This window comes from Andrena cerasifolii, chromosome 2 (assembly GCF_050908995.1).
Source record: "Andrena cerasifolii isolate SP2316 chromosome 2, iyAndCera1_principal, whole genome shotgun sequence".
Taxonomy (NCBI): domain Eukaryota; kingdom Metazoa; phylum Arthropoda; class Insecta; order Hymenoptera; family Andrenidae; genus Andrena; species Andrena cerasifolii.
The window spans coordinates 1,723,589-1,748,096 of NC_135119.1; the positions used below are offsets into that span (position 1 = coordinate 1,723,589).

At 40.1% G+C, this 24,508-nt stretch overlaps 1 protein-coding gene across 2 annotated transcripts in view; it reads right to left on the reverse strand.

The window, feature by feature from the left end:
• The window catches only part of LOC143378482 (putative G-protein coupled receptor CG31760), a 187,622-nt gene that overhangs the window by 67,163 nt on the left and 95,951 nt on the right, over window positions 1-24,508 (reverse strand). For both annotated transcript variants that reach the window (XM_076830256.1, XM_076830257.1), the window contains one exon: window positions 7,977-8,111. In XM_076830256.1, the coding sequence (XP_076686371.1) occupies window positions 7,977-8,111 (135 nt within the window). The remainder of the gene's footprint in view (window positions 1-7,976; window positions 8,112-24,508) is intronic.

Here is a 24,508-nt window from a genome sequence, read left to right on the forward strand (position 1 = left end):
AACTCGGCATCTCTCCACGCCTTACCTCCACGCTCGCAAAATGCAGTTCCCCCGCCCAGCCTCACCCCTTCACCGCCCGCATCCAGAACCGCCATAGCCTACTTCTACTGACACAGGGACATTGATGATTTGCCATTTGCCACGTATGTCCGACAATGCTTAGTTTTGCAGTTACAAGCATTTATATATTCCATAGAACACGGGCCCGAATCGCCTATTAAGGCAGAGTTAAACACGTGTGACGCGCATTGCAGACACCCTGGAAAGGGTCAATTGTATTGGTCGATGCGCAACAAAAGACCTCTTGCAGCATGTAGCCGCATATGCGAATGCTTGCGCGCATCGTCGAAACCATTAGAAAGAATACGTATTTGTTATCATGTATGTCAATCCCTAATTAATGTGTAAAAACTAATGAAATCGTTTATCTATGGTGGGTGTATAAACATTTAATTTTTCATTTCCAATCGTGTTTTCATAATTACAAATATTTGCTTCCTGTTTGGACTGGTATTTATTGACATAGTATACCCAATTCATCGATATTATTAAGCCGCATGTGTGGCTGAACGTTTTTAGCTGCAGCGTTGAAAGAAGTAGGGAAAATAGTCGCGTAGGGTAGTCAGTGACATAGCAGGGCGTAGCAGAGGGGGAACAGAATTATCTCGGAACCCATGCGCACGAGAACAGATAACACGGCAATACCGCCTCACGCATGCATACTACTACAATCATACGTCGATACATCCGCCATCTGTGAGCTGTTGTTAAAAGCGTAGGCCCTACTCTTTAGGGTGCAAATGCCTCCTCAAGTTGTGAGACCTGGGCAATAGCCGAGCGCGGAACTGTTACGTTGGTAACCACAGCATGGGCTGCGGGAGAACTGCAAGTCTGTGCGTGCGTCCATACTGGCTCGTACCACGAGTCTATATAGCTGGGCCTCACGCGTATGAGTGCACACACATTCTTGCAGTTATCCCAAAATACACTCAACGGTTAGCAACGTAACAGTTTCGCGCTGGGCTGTTGTCCGGCTCCCAGAAATTGAGGAGGTATTTGCACCATAAAGGGCAGTTCTGCGGTAGGGTCATATAGATTCCAGTAAAGGGCACAAGGTGATATTGGCTGTCGTAAGAGGACTTTAAGTTTGACGTAGCAGTCGAGGAAGAACACGATAGTCATTTTTTAGAATGCGGTCGCGTCAATCCCGTTCCACGTGGGAATATGCCACGGTTCAGCTGCGGTAGACCTCGTTGGTGCGTTAGTGGTCCGGATTTAAGAATTTGGTGCCATTTTTGTATAACTTTTGAACTATAAAAGATATCGGAATGCAATTTGTACCGAAAAACAGGAAAGAATTATGCCTTTCAATTTACGATTACTTAAATTTTATTTTTTTATTTTTTGAACCATAACTATTGTAAATACTTCCGAAAACTGTTTATTTGATACTTTATTCATTGCTTTTTTTAAAATTCATGTTGTTGATAAACAATAGGCTAGTTTGTTTGTATCATTAGATACTTTCAAAAATTGAGAAATTAAATATTTATTCAATTACATAGTTCGACAGCCATCTGGACTTGTAACATTCAATAACAATTTAATATAGGTTTCTATGCACTGAAAACGAATCCGCAAACCGCTTTTCGCCATCCTCCTCAGTTTTCAACAAATTCTATTTAAAAAAAATGCAAATTTTCAACTTTGAAAATCTTTTTGTATTCGAACAGTAATAGTTATTCGGTTGGTTGTGCCGTCAAATTATTCTATAAACCCCCCCGAATGCAACGATATTAGTTATTATTTCATTGTGAACATTTAAATATCTTTAAACATCGACCAAAGGGAAAAGAATACCCGAAATACACCCACTTTTGCAGATATCTTTCAATTTATTTCCAAAAATAAGGGTCTAGGAGAAAATCTGGTTATTGCACGCGATACAGCAGACATTTTTCCTTCGGGAAGCACCAACATAATTGTTATCAATACAGAAGCGATATAGCTGGGCAAAACGTGTTGTGCCGACAGTGCTAGTCACGCGCGTTAAGCGATTGTGTGACGCGGAGCGGCAATGGATCGAGAGCCGCCGTTGACTACGACTGTAGACGGCGCATGTTTTGCGAAACTATTTCGTTTCGGTATTGAAAACAAAACGTTACTTACCACTTCTTTTGATGCTTTTCGAAGGAAAAATGTCTGCTGCATCGCGTGGAGTAGTCAGATTTTCTCCTAGACCTTTGATCGTTGTTTAAACGTATTTAAATGTTCATAATGCACTAATAACTTATATCGTTGTATTCGGGAGGTTTCATAGAATAATTTGACGGAACAAGCAACCGAATACGTATTACCGTTTCGACACAAAAGATGTTCAAAGTTGAAAATTTGCAGTTTCTTTTTCAAAATCGAATTTCTCAAAAACTGAGGGCGATGGCGACAAACGGTTTGCGAGTTTACAAGTCGGGAAAAAGTCAAATTTTGTCGAACTGTGTTATTAGTTGCGCAGCCTCAGAATCTAATGTTTTTGTTTCCTTTTTTGTAATTTTATTCTTACGTATCCTTGCGTCCGATTTATGCATGTCTACATTATGGATAAAATCACAAAAAAGAAAACAAAAGCATTATATTCTGAAGCTGCGGAACTAATAATTGAATACAAATTTGATTTGTCAATTTATGAAAGTATCTAATGATACAAAAAGAACTAGCTTTTTTTGCCAACATTATGAATTTTAAGAAGAGCAGTATATAAAGTATCAAATAAACAGTTTTTATAAGGGTTTATTAAAAATTATGGTTAGAAAATTTAATATAAAAAAATGAAGTGAACGTAATATGCGCTATTTCAACGATTCTCGGTTTACAGTACTTCCTCTTTGAACGCTCCGGTTGAGCTACATGATGAATACTTTTCGCTATCCCCACCACTTCTGTCTTACTCTTGTCCGGCGACGGGCGAAAGCGAGATGGAACGAGACCGAGTCAAAGGGACTGAAACTGAGCGAAGAACGGTACGAGACCGACGCCGTTGATATCTTGTCACCCTCCGTCTTTCGGACGCCTGACACTCCATCCTTTGCGTGCGTGACGGGTGTGCGCGATGGCCGTGAGCTCTCATTATCAAAACGAAAACGGATCTCGCGGAAGCTTTACGTAGGTCCGGCTCAAGCCTTTTGTACGCCCTAGGCGAACGTGCCAAATTGCGCCCTTTATTATAATACAGTTATTTGAAATTATTTATGACTTTACTCTAAAAAATTTGGCAATTGCCTAGGGCGTAAGGTTGACAAGAGGTGCAAAATGGTATTTCCATTGTTGGCATTGTTGAAAACAAATTTTTAAATGAAATATTACAAATTGTACTACAACTGCTTAAAACTGCGAGTAAAAATTCAGAGTACGGTTATCAAGAAGCTCGATTAAGTGTATTATAATAAATGGCGGAATTTGGTAAGCCCGCTTTGGGCGCAAAAGGGCTCGTGCCGTGTCTGGCTATCTGACCGTGGCGTGCATGCGTCGAGCAGTCACGATGCGTGTGATGTGGAACCGTTTTCGTCCGAAGGCTTGCGTCCGTCACACACACAAAATGTTCCATCTGGCTCTCCCCTTCGACAAGAAAGAAGCAAGAAACGATCACTCTTTTAAATCGATTCGGGAAACATGCCATTGCATACGGAATAGTATAGCAGTAACCTGTTACTTTTGTATTACGGTCTTCCATCATGAGCGATCCCATGTTTTTCGAATCGAATTCCAACACCATAAATCCAACACCAAGTGTAGCTAAACACCCTGTACAAATGCAAATCTAGACGTGTACAAGATAGCTTAACCACTGTTTTCGACGCGCGCGCAAGCATTCGCGTGGGTACCTGGCGGAGCGTCGGCACTTTTCGGGCGGGTGGCCTCATAAAATCGGCCTTTTAAAATGCTCGAACATATCGTGCGCAGCGCATAGGTGCACTAATGTGACCTTGCCTTCATACATGACAAATCTGACTGTAATATTAAACGAAATGCTGTGTATGAAAAAAAAACAGTTTTGACAACAACGTAAATCAATTCATTTGCCGGCAATGATCTATGTCTTGTAAAAGTTAATAATAGTCACACCAAAATTAGGGCAGGAATTTAAAGGCCCATATAAGGTCATAGCAATTATATAATATTTCGTAAAAAATGATCCAGACGTGCGCCTATACCATGGCTTTATCCGAAATCGTGTTTATGAAGCAGTGTAATAGAAATGTTCGCGAAGCGAATGCCAACCATGTGAAGTAGGCCATATACCGCCGTGCATATGTGTTGAAGCGGCCAGAATGAAATAAGCCGGATGTACAGGGTGCTAAAAATGTCACTGCTTTCAGGGGCGAATCTATTTAGGGCTACACGTTGTAGAGCAGGCCTGGTTTAGTTGGTCAAAGGTGCACAAAGAGCCGCTCGGATCCAGAAACCTCTTTGCGATTCTGGGCACTGGGTCGGAGCCGAGCATGGAGCTGTTACGATGCTAACCACGGCATGGGTGGGGGGGCTGCAGTAGTATGCGTGATACGCGCCTGCACGCACATACAGTCTTGCACCTAACCCACCCTTCGCTGTGATAGCAATGTAACAACTCCAGAGTACACAATCAAATCATTGCGAAATGTTTAACAATTTTTCCTGATCAAGCGATTCGTTTGCGGCACGTGGCTTCTTCCAAACTTTTTCTCCTGCAACGCGCAGAATATGCTAATATAAAGATATTAACATTAATTCTCGATGTTATAAACAATTTTGGTACCTCTTTGGTCACCCCTGAAAGCAGTGACCATCGTTTTCCAACATCCGGTACATAATTTGCTGAATCGTATAAAAAAGGACGGACAAAGGCTAAACGGCAGGCAGAGAGTGCCAACCAAAAATAACTAACAGAGGACCTTATTAGAGCTGTTCGAGTACTCGGAAAAAAGCGAGCCGGGATATACTCGGTTCGAATAACCAATCCGAGCCGAGCGCTCGAAAGAACCGAGCGGCTCGAATGAAGCGAGCCACTCGAATAAAGCGAGCGGTTCGAAGAAACCGAGCGGCTCGAAACAATCGGGTGGCTCGAACGATCCGAGCAGTTCGAATCTGTTTCGGGAATATTAAAACTTTTGAGCAGCCCCACTGCAATTTCAGTGAGCAAAAATTCATCGGAAACGATATATTTCATTAAGGTTAAAAAACCTTGTCGGACAGTGTAATCATTATATCTATTCCATTAGAAAAACATATGATAAAATAACCGAAACATTGATCATACTCTATATACCGAACTGTTCAATAATATCGGTCTGCACGAAAGATGTACATTGTACATACATTGTATGTACGGATCTGCTCGAAAAGTTGGAGCCCCTAGATTGTTTCAAACCGCTCGAACCACGTTCGAACTGCTCGCTTCATTCGAGTCACTCGGATCGGATCGGAAACCGAGTCTCGGCTCGAATCAAATTTCGAGCTACTCAAATATTCGAGTACTCGAACAGCTCTAGACTTTATGCGATGCATACAGGAAACTTTGAGTGTACAGTGTGTAAACTGTATCCCGTTGATTTATTCTGGCTGACCACATATGCACAATGCGGAACGTGCTCCCTTCTAGCCGTTTCTAATCACATACTACAGATGATACATAACTTTCCCGTACTTTTTATGCTCTCTTTTACTCTAGTTAGAAGACGCCTAAGGGTACGTTTATGTTGGAGCTGCGATAATAGCGAAGAAAAAGAAATATTTCTTTCTCGACGCTTTTATCGTTGGTCATCTACATATACAGGGTGCCTCACCTAAGACTGGACAGCGCGATATCTCCTAAAGTATTGGAGATAAAACTTTTTACGAAATATGTAAATGAATGGTTCGAGTGGGCCAATTTATTAGCGAAGACGATTTTTTTTTATTATTATTTTAAAAGATACGATGGTCAAGTTCGGTTTTTCAAATGGAACTATTTTTTTGAAAACCTGAGTTGATAGTGCGTTCCAAGACAAATTGAATAAGCTTTAATGTGTACACTTTATTTCCACTGCTTTTTAAGTTATTGCACTTGCAAAATTACTGATTTTCACTGGAAGAAAACCCTTTGGAATAGCAAGGACAGGGGTCGGTCTTACTGGCGCCACGGGTGGCGGTGCCTGTTGAAACTGATACCTACCTGCCAAAGGTCTGCGACAGGGTTCGCAGGCCCAAAAGATGGACAATTCTTTTCCGTCAGAAATGCTATTTAGGTAGGTACAACTGCGGTACCGAGAAGCGCACCGTTTCTTTTATTTCGCACTTGCATCTACGCTCGGATGGCCGGTTCTTTTGGGAGGGATGTAAGTTGGATTGGTTGGGTTAGGAGGAGTGAAAGTTGCTAGACTAAATTTCAACCATAGGGAGCAGATTGTATCAGAAATCGGATTTGCATCCCTCACAAACGGCTGCTCTCTTGAAGAGGCCCGCTTCACAGCAATACCTCCTCCCAATGCCCACCTTCTCCCGCACGGAATACGTCAACGCATGCTTCTGTTTTGATATCGAAGCTCATGTTTATACCCCCTTTCTTCCTGTGTCTCTCCACGAGGAGTATTGCCGGTGGATTGTAGGAGCGTAGATGTCTGGATGTCAGTTGTTGAATTCAGGAGACGATAGAAACACTTTATTACAAAACACACATGTACTGTAATTAAAGTAAATCGAATTTCTCATCGGGCCTCTTCAAGAGAGCAGCCGCTTGTGAGGGATGCAAATCCGATTTGTTCTGATACAATCTGCTCCCTATGGTTGAAATTTAGTCTAGCAACTTTCACTCCTCCTAACCTAACCAATCCAACTTACATCCCTCCCAAAAGAACCGGCCATCCGAGCGTAGATGCAAGTGCGAAATAAAAGTAACGGTGCGCTTCTCGATACCGCAGATGTACCTACCTAAGTAGCATTACTGACGGAAAAGAATTGTCCATCTTTTGGGCCTGCGAACCCTGTCGTAGACCTTTGGCAGGTAGGTATCAGTTTCAACAGGCAACGCCACCCGTAGCGCCAGTAAGACCGACCCCGGTCCTTGCTATTCCAGAGGGTTTTCTTTCAGTGAAAATCAGTAATTTTGCAAGCGCAATATCTTAAAAACCAGTGGAAATGAAGTGTATACATTAAAGCTTATTCAATTTGTCTTGGAACGCACTATCAAGTCAGGTGTTCAAAAAAATGGTTCCATTTGAAAAACCGAACTTGACCATCGTATCTTTTAAAATAATAATAAAAAAAAATCGTCTCGGGTAATAAATTGGCCCTCTCGAACCATTCAATTACATTTTTTTTTTATATTTTTTATCTTCAATACTTTACGAGATATCGCGCTGTCCAGTCTTAGATGGAACACCCTGTATAGCCATCTCGCTCTTATCGTCGCTCTGATCGTTTATCGCAGTTCCAACATAAACGTACCCTAAGAAAAAACACCTCTGCTGGGCATGGGCGTCCACAGGGTTGGGGGTCACCCCCTGATTTGAGAAAAAATCGCTTATTTTTAAAAACTTATCTTTATTAAGTTTGTCTAAAAAGTGAATATTTTTAAATTTCAAGTTTAAAATTTTAATTAAATTGGCTACAAAATGGGTTCAAACGAGCAACCAATCTTCGCCTGTCAACCTGACTGTTTCTCAAGTGCCCCCCCCCCACACACTCTCTTGGAAAATAGTCTGCGGTATATGTGATTGTCTGGAAGAATTCGTCTGGACGCAATATATTACATACCTACATAGAATCGCTGGGTTAAAAATAATCGCACTACTTAACATATACTACCGGCCAAATGTTTAGAATCACTTTGAAAACTAAGCGAAGGAAAGATTTTCCCATTAAACAACCAAATTTAAATCACTGTATTGCGTGGTAAGAGATAGAAATTTAGTGAAATCTGGACCATTACAATTATTAATGAAAGTATTAATTTAATATCTGCTTACCCATGTCGAGCGTCTGGTGGTCGTATGTTAATACTGTAGGAGATCAACCATCGATGACTTTTGCAAGAGAAGTACGGGATGGTCCACCAACCCCTGTAGGATTCAATCGGCGGTGACAGCATGAATTTCGGTGACCTGAGATAACAGGCAAACGCCAGAAACCGCCATAGAAACTTCGACCTTTTGGTGCACACGTGTTTCGTGCAATGACCCCATCAATATATGTTGCTTTTCCTTTAATTTCATGGTCCTGTGGCACTTCACGGTCATCCGATATACGAAGATTAATCGAATTTCAATCGCGTTTCCGATTATCGTCTGAATGCATCAATATTCAAAGACTCGATAATACGGGACTGGGGCATTCAGAGTCAACGAGAAAGTGTTGATTTTACGATTCAAAATAAGTTGAAGTAATGGAATAATATTTTTCGTACAGTGGTTAGTTTTCGAAAAAGAACTGAAAATTAAGCGCGTACATCTGCACTTGCATGTAACAGATTTCAGTATACAAGGTAGTCTTACTGATGGTCATCCTTCTAGGAGGCGACTCTACATGCCAAAATAAGACGATAATTTAAAAAAAGGAAATTGAGTTTGTTTCTTCGTTTCCGAGTCGGAATTACCCCTAATGTTTCTGACATCTGTTGCCGAACACTCTGTATATTAGGATGTATTGAAATACAGGGTGATTCTCTCGGTGCGCCTGATCAAAGAGATGCCACTTGGTCAACCGTGACGAGGTCACCCCCCCCCCCGTGATGTCTCTCCTAATTTATGGACTTTGACCCTCGAAGGGGTTCGAGTACCTACCTCTTAAGAAGTGCGAAATGTCCCGTTTCCGCATTTCTCATCAGATCTCTGCGAAAACGGTGGCAATCGATTCCTTACGTTTCGCCTATGAAAGTAACACCAAGAACGACGCAATTCGGGGCATAATGAAGGAAATTATATGAAAAATTGATTTATATCATTTCAAGCTAACTTCGTTGAAAATAGTCCGATTTACATGACATTTGGTATGGTTTTCATGGGAAAAACACAAGGAATCCATCGGTGTGACTTCCATATCGATACGATAAAGAATAAAGAATTATTTTATTTCTGAAACAGGTATGAATCCTCGGCCGACCGCAGCAAATTGAGGTCGGCGCCCCGTAGTCCCGGGTGAATATGTGAAATATTTATTTCAGCGTGTTAAGAAATTCTTTATTCTTTATCGTATCGATATGGAAGTGACACGGACTGATTCCTTGTGTGTTTTCTGATGAAAACCATACCAAATGTCACGTAAATCGGACTATTTTCAACGAAGTTAGCTTGAAATGATATAAATCAATTTTTCATATAATTTCCTTCATTATGCCCCGAATTGCGTCGTTCTTGGTGTTACTTTCATAGGCGAAACGTAAGGAATCGATTGCCACCGTTTTCGCAGAGATCTGATGAGAAATGCGGAAACGGGACATTTCGCACTTCTTAAGAGGTAGGTACTCGAACCCCTTCCAGGGTCAAAAGCCGTAAAACTTGGTAAGGCCCCGCAGGGGGTTGACCTCGTCACGGGGTACCAGGCGACATCTCTTTGACAGGCGCTGCGATAGAATCACCCTGTAGTTGCCAGGGGTGCCTTTTAGATGGTACTTAAGCTGTCAAAATCAGAACCTGATCAACAAATTGTTTGAAGTGCTGCATGTCATTTAAAAATTATTATTTTTATTGATTTCATGAATAATATTTTATCATACGATAGCATTGTCATTTAAAAGAAACTTACTCGTTACGTTTCCCAGCCGTGTATCATATCTGATTGGTATTCAACAACAGAAGGAAGCAGCTACGATAAATGAGTGGCGATATATTATATACGCAAATGAAGAGACAAATGTTGAAACTAAGCGTTCTGTAGCTTTGCTTGACGCACCAGAGACAGCTACGGTAGAGGTTTGGACAGTGAGTTAAGACTATAAAAAAATTAACAAATTCAAAATTTTACAAATATGTTTAAAAAACAAAATATTAAAACTTTAAAGACATTGCGGCACCTCCAAATTTTGTTTAACAGGAACTAGCTTTCGCAGGCTTAATCTGGAAGACTAAAGGCAAGTTATTTTTATTATTAGAAAACAGCCACACAATTTTGATTTTTCGTTCCACCCTACTGTATGTATATTGCCCCGCATTGGCTTCTTTATTATATATTAGACCGCGACGCTGTGCGGCGCACGTTCCGGCTTGTGTGTCTGTGCAGAAGCCGGTTTGGCACAAAAATCCGCCCCACTGGTGCAACTGTGTGCGGGTCTTTTCGATCACTCCGTACTACTTGAAAATGTCAATTTTTACGACAAAGTAAGCGTCACATCCGCGTATTAGCACGCCTGAGCAAAATTTGTATTTTTCAGCGCAGATATATTCTTTTCATCGGAGAATCTCGCCAATCTATTGGTAATATTTTCACAAAAGTCTAATGCAAAATATAGAAATTAAAATGTTCATTACTACATGCCTCATTGAGGGCTCAACAGTCGCTGAGGCGGCAAAGTACAAAACGAACTTCAAATTTGTTTTCTAAGGAAAAATTACCGTCAGGCAATACTTTCACCGCTTTCCAGAAAATATCGGCGTGAATACTCGTCGATGAAATCCAACATGTTAAGATGAAGTAGAGAAACCATTTTTAAAAATATTGTTTTTATATTTAGATATTGTTGAAAATATTCACTATTTGGTATATACACAGTTGCACTCATGAATTAAATTATGATTAAGTGCTTCTACTAATTCTTCCTTTTAGCTATTCAAGGGTTATGATAGACTAGTTTTTTAGCCTTTCTTCGTCAGGCATTACTACCCTATATAATAAGACGCTTAAGATAACCACAATTTTTGTTGGAAACCCGCCTAGAAATAATTTTTGCTGCGAAATATGAAATTTTATAACTTTTGGGTACTAGAAGGGTGTCTCATTGGTCACCTGAAGGCATTTCGAGAGGCCGAAGTCGCATACGTGCCCAGACTCACTGCCCGAGGACATTTGAGACCCCCCCCCCCCCTAGAAACGAAATAATTGTCGATATTATTACCACAACTAATGTGTGACAAAGCCCCCGAATCAAAGAAATCTGTGTAGCATATTCACTCTTGCAGTGCTTTTTCGCGTGCCTCCACGAGAGCCCAAATAAAGAGCGCATGTCGACTCTGTGTTGAGCGCGCGTTTGTATCTCCATCACTTCTTGGAATCCTTCAGTCGAGAGTGATGGAACTTGTGAGCGAGCGAGAGAGGACGACAGAGTCCACACGAAGTTATCCTCGGCTACGAAAGAGAGAAAGCATGATACTTTGTCTCGCTTCGTCTTTCAGCTTGAACTCGAGCTCGATCCGCGTACGGACCTATATGTATGTACAATGCGGGAGCGTCTACTACATTGTACATAATACCTGTTTTAGGCCAGAGGTACTACCCATTATCGAATTTTCCAGGTTTTGGATTTTCTACGGCATGTTTGGGTGCCGAGAAAACTTAATGTTGAATCTGAACCTTGTAGGTCATCGGGAAGTACGGAAAAAAGTCTACGGGGGCTGTGTCAGAGCCACGACCGCAAACCTTTAGAAGGTAGAATACGTCACGTGTGCTGTAGGGTTGCTGATGTGGTATGAAAGAAAATGAACGAAGACATATTGAGTTTTACAAAGTACAAATTGTAAGAAAATCCGATGGACGCATATTCAAATGGCACCCCGGAACCACGGTCTACTGCCCGGACGCCCGAACACACCGGCTGGGACCGTTTGCGTGTGAGATCTTGGGAAAAATCCAGGCCCAACGGAAGCGTCGCGGGAAGGACGCATGCCTTGGCCGCCGGGACGCGGCCACTCTTGTACGGTCTTTGGGACATACTTGTCGCTACTTCAGAAGCCCTCCGCATTCTTTTGTACGATTCGCCTTACTCTTGTGAATTATAATATAGTGAGATATCGATAGTATACACTGCGCGTATTTGTTGCACATCGTAAGGAAGACATTTCTTACAAATCATAAGTGGGATATAGCCACGTGCTATGACGCGTTCGCGGAGTTTCCCGTGAACCGGTTGCCGATCATTTATCTCATAGTGACGTGATACAGACGCCACTGTGCTACGAGACGTATATATATATTTAAATAAATAGCATTTAGTGGATCGTGTATATAGTAGCTTGTAGTGTCGTGTACAGTTAAGTGACATAAGAAAACTGACGACATGGGCCGCAATGCCCATTGAAGCAAAGACGCCGCTGTCGAGAAGCCGAAGGGGAGACAAAATGACTCCGCTTCCGATACCACCATCGAAGAGAGCGTAAGAGAACAGAACGCGCGACTCAGCCGTTTAGAACGACTGATTGAAAAGAACTTGAGCCGCAGATCGCGTTCACGCTCCCGTTCTCCTTTGCGTCTACGCTCGCGTTCGGGCTCACGCGCATATACTCCACCCATGCCCACACAGAACCCAGTTACGGATCGTTTGGACCGATTGGAGCGGCCGATGGAAAGAATGAGTCACCGACGCTCTCGTTCTAAGTCGCGAACATCGTCCCACGCTAGGGCGGGAAATGAATTAATGATTCCCATCTACGATCCGGACGAGGACAACCCGACAATCGAACAGTGAACCAAAAAGTGGACGTGTTGGTGCAAAGATATCGGTGGAGTGACGACACGATCATGCGCTTAATCGCAACGCGGTTGAAGGGTCACACTCGAAAGTGGTACGACGCGTGACATGACGTTACCGCTACCTGGCGTGAAACTCGGGACGCCTTAGAAAAACAGTTCCACGTCGCGATGTCATTCAACCAACGTTTAGAAACGGTCTGTGCGTACAATGCGTGGCCGGGACAAAAACTAGGAGACTATTGTTTTCGAAAGTTGGAAAAATTGCGGAAGCTTGTGTATAAAATTCGGGATGAACATCAAATCGACGTGGTGATCGATGGTATACCCGATACAGGTATAGCTCGCGACATACGGTCGGCCAAAATAAAGGACGTCGACGAACTATACCTGTTAATGCGACGCATGGGCGACATGCCGACACAAAATGGACGACGAGGGACAACGCCAGAGCCCTTGCAACAGGAGCAATCATCCTCGTCAATAGCAGCGACCAGCCGAAAGAAGGACAGGAATGAAAACCGTATCAAGGCTACCTGCTATAATTGCGGGCGGGTCGGACATAGGGCCAGAGACTGCAAGGAGCCATAAACGAACGAGGAAATGCACAGCCGAAGACCTGACGTCGATACGTGTGCGGTACAAGGAAATGGATTCTTGTACACGGGCGAAGTGAACGAGAATGCTGATAATAATGGATTGGAGCAACTTTGGAATTCGATCCAAAACGTGGCCCGATGTTTGAAAGAACACGAACATGTGTCGTGTTTGCGTATCCTTTCACCCTGTAAATTGGTAGCTACATAGCTACAGGGAGGTATGTAAACATATTTCCATCGTTATATATGTGTTTGTGTATGTATGTACAGACACAAAACGGAATGGTTGTTGGTGACCGCTCGTAAGCCATCGAGGGTTGCGACGCTACGAGAGGCAGATTCGGCGTTCGTCGGGGATGCAGCGAGCGACGTACGAGAGGAAATCGGACGTTACGTCACGGTATCATGTCGCAATGGGGGATAAGCGACTGCGAAAGAGCACTGGGTGCTTCAAATGGCAGTTGAGGTGACCGATAATGAGTACTGGGTGCCCTAGGTCGTGGTGGAGTGGTCGAGAATGAGTATTGGGTACTCTAGATCTGGTTGATCTCTGCGTACTGGGTACTCTGGATCAGGTTGATCTTTGGGCAGTACTGGGTATTACGCCGGGTCAACGGGAGATGATTGTTCGAGATAGACACAATATGGTGTTATGTTGAGACAGTCGGGGATGGTTGATTTTGACTGACGCTGGACGATAGGTCAAAACAACTGAATACAGGAAACGACATGCAGGCAAAGCGCCTCCTTCAGCAAACACAGCAGCGCTTCTCCTTCAGCGAGCGCAGTAGCGCTTCTCCATCAGCACAAGCACTGGACAGATTTTGCTACCAAACCAACATCCACCTTAAGCGTCTTATTATATAGGATTTGTATCCATATGTATAAAATCAAGAACCCTATTCGTAATCTAATCTTATTTCTTGTACGGCCAATTCAAAATTACATAGTGCTACTCGTTTAGAAAATACTGTATATAATTTTCTAATAGTGTTTCGGAGCTCCATCATGTTAGAATTGAGAGCTCATACCTGTCGTGCGTCAGATAATACAGTTAAGTTCCGAGCAGTATGTACAGAAGGAGACAAATGAATGTTGAGTCTTTCAGTCACTGCACGTGTATCTGACTAATTTTCCAATTTCTTTTCTTCTAACGATAAGACAAAGCACTGCACGAAACAAATTTTTTTTGTATCATACCAAGTCATTTTAAGGCGTAAAATTACTCCACGCCTCGTGTGCACCACGAATTTCAGCACATCCATTATATTAAATTTTGGAATAGAATAAAAATATTTGGATCTCAAAGTATTGTTTATTATGACAATAAGTCCCCAACAACCACAAGTTACACGGGGATATATGAGTTCGTACGCACTTGGTCGCGGCGAACAACAAGGGTTTCTGGTTTCTTGTCGACCAAGTTGCCGGCAACTTATCGCAAGTGCGTAACGGGGCTAAGGCTAATACAACAATATATGCACTATTTATTATGATCTCTTCAAATTGTAAATTTCGCGTAGTATAATTACAGAATAATAACAATGCAAAGAAGACATTTCGCTGTTCATTTTAATGTTGCAAAGAATACCTACATAATCTTTAAGGATTTAAATGATCTTTAAGATACAAGAGTCATAATACATGATGAACATGATGATACGGTAGGAAGTGGAAATACTTTCATAGTGGATTCTGGAAGTAAATAACTGTGGATAAAAAATGTTGTACTAACACAGGTCTGATTTTCAATACATACCAGTCCGCTTAACATTTGAAATAAAAAATAATCAATAATATACTGTTAATTATAGTATTAAAATGTTCTTGAAATCAACATCCCATGCTTCAAAACATGCTAGAAAATATTCATTCATCCAGTTTTGCCAAGATATCTATGGAAATTTATTTTTTAAACAGATGCATAAACATAAGTTATAACTAAGATACTACTCTGCAAACTATTTTATATGAAGAGATCTAAAGGGTTTAATATATTTTGGGTTGTCTGTAAAACAGGCATGTACTTCAAGAATATTAAGTACACTGTTTTTTAATCGAAAAATGAACTTAATAAAATAATTTGTGCCTGAAAAATAGGAATTTCAAGTACTGTAAAGCTTACGAATGCCGGGTCCATACCTTGTTTTATTTACTAAATTGTTGGTATTATTACCACACGTCAAAATCTAACACCGGATTAACTATTAAATATATGGGTCATTCCACGTCAAACGGATGACCGTCGAGTCCAAAATTTGGCGAAACGTAGACAAACGTGTAAGGGTTTAAATTGTTCGTCTGCACATGTACTTTCGAAAGAAAGTTGGCCTTTTGAAAAATTCAATATAGCGACTACAATCTCCAAAATTGGGAGATAGTTTAGTAATACTATTAATAAAGATCCGAAAATGGCTCGAACGGCTTTAAAATGAAGTGATTACGAATCGACACGAGTCGCTGATTACGAATTTGAAGTGAGAATTTACGAATTCAAAATGGCGGATTCAATATGGCGGCTATGCACCCAAGATCTTGTTTTATGGCACTGTAAGTTACCCGAAATGATTATAAAATAATTACTCGGGGTTTTTGAGGCAACTTAAAATTCAAAATGGCGGATTCGTAACGAGCGATCCAAAGAACCTCTCCATACAAATTTTCATGAAAATAGAAAAAATTTCAGAATTTTGATCCGCCATGTTCCATCCGCCATTTTGAACTTTCAAAATCTGGCTTCAGATACGTGATCAGTGGCTTCAAAAAACCCGATTTCATAATCATTTCGGGTAACTTACAGTGCCTTGGAATAAGATCTTGGGTGCATGACCGCCATATTGAATTCGTCAATTCTCACTTCAGATTCGTAATCAGCGACTCGTGTCGATTCGTAATCACTTCATTTTAAAGCCGGTTGAGCCATTTTCGGATTTTTATTAATAGTATTATTAACCTATCTCCCAGTTTTGCAAATTGTAGCCGCCATATTGGTTCCACCATATTGAATTATTCAAAATGCCAACTTTCTTTCGAAAGTACATGTGCAGACGAACAATTTAAGCTCTCACACGTTTGTCTATCTCGAATGCCATCCGGTTGACTTGGAATTACTCATATTTATTACATAAATTGAGAAACCAACATCTCGATAATTACTGATTGTAAGATTCAAACCTATATTAATGCAGCATTTGATGGTTAAAATTAGTTCTAGAACCCCCTCGCGGTGTATGTATTGATATTTCCTTCTGGAAAATCCATATATACATAGGGTCATCCGTTAAAACTGCAACCTACGCGCACGCGCGAACAGACGGAATGGCAACACCGCCTCACGGACGCATTCCACTACAACCATTCACCAACCCGGCGTTCGGAGGGCTGCCACCTTCGAAAATTTTAGGATGGTCTCTTTCAAATTAACGTTACAAAGAACTATTTGAAATTTCCCGGCCCAGGTAAGCGAGCTCCGTTTTTATGATCGGTTTACCACTCGCACCCTAAGATCACTGTAATGAGGTTTGAAAACAATGTCGACTGGTTTCGTACCCCTCTTAACACGTTGACTGCCGATGAAATCTGGCGGTGCTTTCCTCGACGCCGAAAACGCCGCGATGGGAGTGTACTGTTTAAAGAAGGGATGGTGGCTAGAGCGGTGTTACAGGGGCAAGAGGTGTACTCAGCTCTCTCCGCCTGTGATGTGACAGTTCAGCCAACAACAAACATACGCGTGTTTTGTTTTTATGATTGGCCCTGCTTTATTGTCCATTTTTATTTATCTCAATTGATTTAACCTTTCAAAACCATCCAATCAGTGAAATAGCAAAACAAGCGACACTCCGATTGACGTGCTCAGCGCCGGCCCACCGCCAGCCCAGTTATACCCCTGTACGGAGAGATTTTTTACATTAACGGAACTCGGTATAGGCGTGGCGTTGAGTAGCCAAAAGGTTCAAACATTAAGACACAAAAATTGTAGAAAAAATTTGAAACACCGCTACGATCAAAGACACGTTCTATTAGTTACCCGTTACGTCCGATCTATGCATGAACTGCATTACGGATAAAATTATAAAAAAAAAAAACAGAACAATAGATTCTGATTTTTGCAGAACTAACACATAATTGAATAAAAATTTAATTTCTCAATTTATGAAAGTAATGATACAGAAACAACTAGCCTATTGTTTATCAACACCATTAATTTTAAAAAGAGTATTAAATACAATATTAAATAAACGGTTTGCAAAAGCTTTTCACAACAATTATGGTTAAAAAATTGATAAAAGAAAAATTAAGTAAACGTAAAATATTTTAAATTATTCATCATTAAGAGGGAATAATGTGTCCTAATTTTTCGGCGCAAATTGCATTCCAATATCTTTTATAATTCAAAAGTTATACGAAAAGGGCCCGGAATTCTTCATCCCAGGCCGGGAAATTTCAAATAGCTCTTTGCAACGTTAATTTGAAAGAGACCAACCTAAAATTTTCGAACACTGCTGTCCAGCGGTCGGTGCCAGCCGTCCGAACGCCGAGCCGGTGAATGGTTGTGGTGGAATGCGTCCGTGAGGCGGTGTTGCCATTTCGTCTGTTCGCGCGCGCGTAGGTTGCAATTTTAACGGATGACCATGTATATGTACGTATGTATAGGGTGTCCCACAATAATCGGAACACCCAAATATCTCCTTTCTTTTTAATGATAATAAAAATGATTAAACCACAATTTGAATAGTTCTGAAAGAGGAATATCGTGGAGCGGAATTTTCTTACAGTCGCTTTGTTCGAATTTTTTCAAGGTCGCCAGTAGTTTTTTCGCAGGAAAGCATATATCTTTTTCTCTCTGTCATGACTTTGATGTCACCCTGAACACCAAAAATATACCGATATTCACGGGCAGCTAGTCGAGTACTCAATCATAATTCCCATATCGTTTGATTAGACGTAATGGGCGTACCACTTGGCCAAGACGTTTACTGAATTTCTCGTTTTAGAAAGTGCGTCGCTGCCGATGGATATCACTTGAAGCATTTATAGCATAAACAGTAAGTTTACATACCATCCTAACACTATCTTGGAATTTGCTCCCTTTTTTATGTTCAAGGTCATCTTAAGTTCATAAGTCACGATCAAACATGCTTCAATGCATTTTAACATCGGCTACAAGATGCAACAGAAAGAAATATATGCTTTCCTGGGAAAAATCCGGTACATACCTACTTGGAAAAAAATTGAAAAAAATGTCTGCAATCAAAAATTTCGGTCCATGGTATTGCTCTTTCGAAACCATTCAAATTATGCTTGAAACATTTCTCATATTATTAACTCTTTACCTACCGAAAACCAATTGATAGGCTTTTCAAATACCAACGCTTCTCGGCCGATAGCCTACTAATCGGCTTTTCAATTGCTAACGGGCAAATACGCACATACACTCCCGCGCGATAGCCCAACCCGGGCCGGTACTGGATTGGAATCCACGGTCAACCGAGTCGGTATTTTGGGCGTGGCAACATCAAATATATGACCAGTAAATAAAGTATTAAAAACAGAGGAGATATTTAGGTGGTCTCATTATGCTAGAACACCTTCTCATTATGTTCCTTCCATCCACTACGACACAAAAATTATAAGACATGTCTGAAATATTCACTATGTATTTATGCACTTAAAAAGTTTTAACCTTTTTTTTTGCACGTATACATGAGTATATTTTGCATATAGTAATTGAAACAATTCTTCTACTTTATATTTGACAGTTAAATAGTTTTACGATGCATGCTGTAAATACTCTCGTGTTGCACAAATAGAGCAAAACGCTTCTAAGGGTGTACCGGTAGCGTATTGATTATCCTTGATATCTGTTTAAGCGTTTATATCCCCTTCCTAAATAAAAATCATGTTCATCCTTTATATATAGCAAATATTATTGATAATTTTCGTCATCGTGATATCTAATACGATACATGATTATTAAGGAATGTATTTTTAAATTCGTAAGTAATATGTTTTTTAATTGATTAATAATATTCACTATGTTGTTGCTTCTTTCTAAATAAACTCATCAACATTATTGATACTTCCTACCATGTTATCTGTATAGTCTTGTAAGTACAAAGTTGATTATTCTTTATACTCATTTTATTGAAAAACATTTTCATTAGATTTGTGTACTTAAAGTAAATAAATATTAAAATGAATAATCTTTAAGTAAACAATAACATTGCATTTTTTACTTTGTACCTGCGATTATTACAACTTATTATTATGTTAAATATTCGTAGTATCATTCTTTTTTATGACATTCATCTTTTCCAATAAAGTGCTGTTTATAGATACGTGTCATCTTATTATTCCCTATATCAATTTTTGAATATTGAAACATTCAGACAATGTGTGGTACTCATAGTGAGTACGGTATTTTGATGGAACCAGAGGGTTAAACCAGTAAAACGATTCCATTTCTATATTTTCGCGTATCGAGTTTCTATGACTTGACGCTCATACGGGATGATGAAGGATGATGAATGATCGTGGAGCGCCTATAAGATGTTAATTCTCTTCTCGGAAAAATGCTTGCACCTGCTGCTGTCTTGAATTGAAGTCACACAACATGTGCGTAAAAGTCATAGTATTTAGTAGAAAAAGCAATACCTAATTAGTTTTGTTCATATCTTAAGATAGATGAAATACAATTTTAACGTCTAGTAACTAATACGGGGAACGTAACAAAGTGCCGTTTACTAATTGTAAGTGGTAACAAGAGTTTAGAAATTATGATATCCAAAATCTTTACTTGCATTAATTGTATCTTTTACCGAGAAGAGAAAATTAAAGTAAAGTATGAAGGGTGAGGTGCAAAACGGAAAGGTACTTTCAGTGCGTATGCGTGCATATGAGATTATTCAGCCTTTCAATAAGCAATGTACAGATAAACACACTAATTATTAAACGTGTAACATCATCTACTTTATGGTCATCTTTAAAAATAGCCAGGTATAATAAGATTAAACTTGACATTCAGCTGTTACCTATGTAGGTTTAAGCCATTCGATATTTGTCTGCTAGTTCGCGTTTCAAATGCCTAACAAGGGAAGAAATTCAAAAAATTCTAAAACTTTGTGAATATGTTGGGAATTTCCTCCTGATTACAACCCAATTTTTGTTTGCTGCCCAAATTCGCTCTAAGAGGGTATATTTGACCCCTGAAAATCCGGATATTTTCCGATTTTGTGTTATAACTCGTGAACTCCAAAATATATTTTTTACCAAATGGTAGATCTAATTAAAAGAAGTAAGTTTTGTCTTGAAACTTGTTTTCTATCTCTTAGAGTTTGCGAGTTATAACACAAAATCGGAAAATAACCGAATTTTCAGGGATTAATTTCACCCCCTTCGAGTAAATTTGGGCAGCAAACAAAAATTGCGTTCAATCAGGCGGACATTCCCTACATATTTATAAAGTTTCAGAATCTTTTTAATTTTCGAGTTCGGGTTCTTCCCTTGTAAGTAGTATTCTTTAATGCAGAGGTGCACACAGAGTCGCTCGGATCCGGAGACCTCTTCGCGATTTTGAGCGCCGGGACAGAGCCGAGAGTGGAGTTGTTACATTGCTAATCACAGCAAAGGGTGGGCATAACTACAAGACGGCAGGGCTGTTCGAGTACTCGGATATAATAATAATACTAATAATTCGTCTTTATTCACCACAAAATTACATATTCTGCGTGTCATTTAAGAAGGAACCCGTTTCGCGCATGTAGAATGAGCTCATTGGCTCCGAAAAAGCGATGGTGGGGGTACAACTAATAGTGGCTTCTCCCGGCGCCAATGAACGTCATCCTGCGCAGAATCGGTCTAAACTCGACGGTCGGCAGGTTCCTTCTTAAATGACAGGGAGAATAGATAATTAAGTGACAAATGGGCGAGATTCAGCATAACTGCTGTTTTGCAACCTAACCACAAAACATTATCTGGCAGATATAAAGCCAGCCAGACAACAACAGAGGAGTGAGAGAGAGAGAACCGAAAGACAAGGGAAGTTACAGATGGTGAACGAGAATAGAAGAGCGGGCAGCACATTTAGAAGCAGGGATAGAGAAAAAATATTCAAGTAGCTTGAAATTCGAACCGAGCCGAGACTCGGATTCCGAGCCGAGCCGAGTAGTCGAAAAAAGCGAGCGGCTCGAAAGAACCGAGTGGCTCGAAGAAAACCGAGAACTCGATTTTTTTCGAGAGACTCGAAGAAAACCGAGCGGCTCGAATATTACCTAGAACTCGAATTTTTTCGAGCGGCTCGAAGAGAACCGAACGGGCCGAAACAACCGAGCGGGCCGGAAGAACCGATCAGTCCGAGTATGCGGTGTAGTTTGAAGCTTGAATGTTTCGAAAATTTTAGAATACATATGTTTATCTACGCGATAATGATTCGTAATAATGTGAGTAATTAAAATGTAAACTGCAAATGAAAATATTCTCTAACTATTGAAAATAATTTTTCGCGTATGTATGATTTAATAATATTTCTTCTTGCGCTTTCCTTTATTTTTCTTTCTCTTTTTTCTTTTCCGTATGGATTATATTTCTGTCGAGTCACTGTTAACAAAGGCTGTTACACGTTAAAAAAATGAATATGTATAAATAAATAAAGAATTCACAGAGTCAAAATTAAAATTTATTTTCATTCCTTTAGTTACACACTAAGAAACTTTAATCAAAATAATAATTGAATATGGAAATAGTAGGTAACTTAAGACAGGGAATTAATAATAGTAACTATTTTTCTACGGAAAGGTGTGGAGATTAATTTTTTAAAAATTTTCATTAATGTCATCCTCGAAGTCGTCCAGGCCGTCGAATTCAGCAGTGTCTTCAGTAGTGGGCAATGTCCAACAAAAACTTTGACACATCATGAATGGCCACCTCGCTTTGTTTCTAAAGTACACGCCGTGCAGTTGTCATATTTAGCAAACATTCAGATTTCATCTAGACCCATATGGAAAAACTGATAATCTTAATTTTGACTATTTGAATTCTTTATTTATTTATACTTATTCATTTTTTTAACGGGTAACAGCCTTTGTTAACTGTGACTCAACAGAAATATAATCCATGTGGAAAAGGCAAAAAAGAAAGAAAAATAAAGGAAAGCGCAAGAAGAAATATTATTAAATCATACATACGCAAAAATGAATTTCTATAGTTACAGAATATTTTCATTTGCAGTTTACATTTTAATTACGAACCATAATCCAGTAGATAAACATATTATATAAAAATATTCGAAATATTCAAGCTTCAAACTATTCGACATACCCGGAATGCTCGGTTCTTTCGGCCCACTCGGTACTTTCGGCCCGCTCGGTTCTTTCGGCCCCATAGTGCGTTGAATGAATGGGAAGTCGGGACAAGAATCATAACTTCTGAACTAATCAGTTTTCGACCTATATATCCCAATACTTTTTTAACCAGAATATATAGATGCATTGATTGGCGTAGAAAAAAATATACAGTTGCATTAAAAAAAATTGAGGTGATCTCGATTTTTTTGAATAAAAAGTTTTTTTTATCAATATATTTACTTTTGCAATTTGTTGTCAACTGAATACTGACTAACTTTTGTTCGAAACATTTTAGTATCAAATTATTTGTTTCACGTGTACCGCGTTTGACAGTTATTTTAAAACTGAAGTCAGTATCCAGGATGGAAAAGTCAAATGATAGGTATCATATAAACAATTGAAAAAAAAACAGATCGGATGTTTAGAACTTCCATTTGTTTGTCTGCTGGTGCAGAACAAAACAACTTTTCAAAAATTTCTTGGTTTATCCTCATTGAACGTGTTTCTAAAAAAATACTATAACTAAACAAAGTGCAAACATGTGCAAATTTTTTTGTATGATAATATTAAGGACTGTTCCAGAAATTTTTTCCAACATAAACCCCAAGACGTCTTTTACCTTTTTCGAGAAAAGTAAGGTTAAAGTTTGGAAACATATAATTCAGCAATTTATTAGATGTGTAACTTCGAGACAATAAAACTGAATTTAAAGTAAGTAAAAAAAATCGTTTCACGATCAAAATAACGAGTATGTAGTACCTTCAGTTAAATGATCCATTGAAAATTATTTTTATTTATGTTTAATGTTAATAATGTAGGTGGCTTTGAGGTATAAGCCAGAACTAAACTAAATACATCATGGAAATACGTTAAATAGATTCTCTCAATACTAACGTGTTTTCTGAGTGTTGAGGGCTCTTATTTTGTTTTCTTTCGAGTGTTCATATACAAATAAAGAGTTTGGATTACGGTCATCTTAAAAATCATCGCAATAAAATATTGATTTTTAGATTTTTGTCCATTGAGCAACGCACTGTGGGCCTGCTCGGTTTTTCGGCTCGCTCGGTTCTTTCGGCCCACTCGGTTCTCTTCGAGCCGCTCGAAAAAATTCGAGTTCTCGGCTTTCTTCGAACTACTCGGTTGTTTCGAACCGCTCGCTTTTTCCGAGTACTCCACAGCTCTACACGACGGTATATGCATGCAGGCTCGTACCACACACATACAATACTGCAGTTTCTCCCATGCATGCTGTGGTTACCAATGAAACGAGGCGTGCCTCGCGTGCAATCCTCGCGACGACGATATAAACCTTAACCGCTCTGCGCTCGGCTCTGACAAGACGCCCAGAATCGCAAAGAGACCTCCGGTTCCGAGCGGCTCTTTTTGCACCTCTGTTATAGATGGTGATACCTCAAAAGGTCGTGTTCACATATATTGGCCGGTGAGTTTCGTGAGGCGTAGTCTCCCACCACACCGCTTGCCTGCTCGGTGCTCCTTTTCTCAACGTTCTCACTCTCTCTCTCTCGGGCTCGGCTTGCTCGTTGCGCGGTGGGGATTCAGTGCCCGTAAGGTACGTATATACAGAGTAAAGCATCCCCAACACTTTCTCGTTTCTTTCATGCTCCCCTTTCATCTCGTTCACGCCTTCGCAGAACAAGAGCAAGTCAGAAATGGTAGGGACAGCGCCAAGCTCCTGACGTGTAGGCCAAACCGAGTTCTTAGCGTAGAAATGCATACAGCAGAATAGGTGTGCGTTACGTTCGAAAAAATTCAGGAACTTTATTGGTCAGAATATTGATTCTTTCTCGATAGCTTCAACTCGTATTGGTCTACGCATAGCTTCGTAACGCACACATCTATTACGCTAACAATAAGAATAAATAACAGCCACACGGCTACGTTCAGACGGAGCTGAACAGCATTCCCGTTACCCTTTGGGGGCCA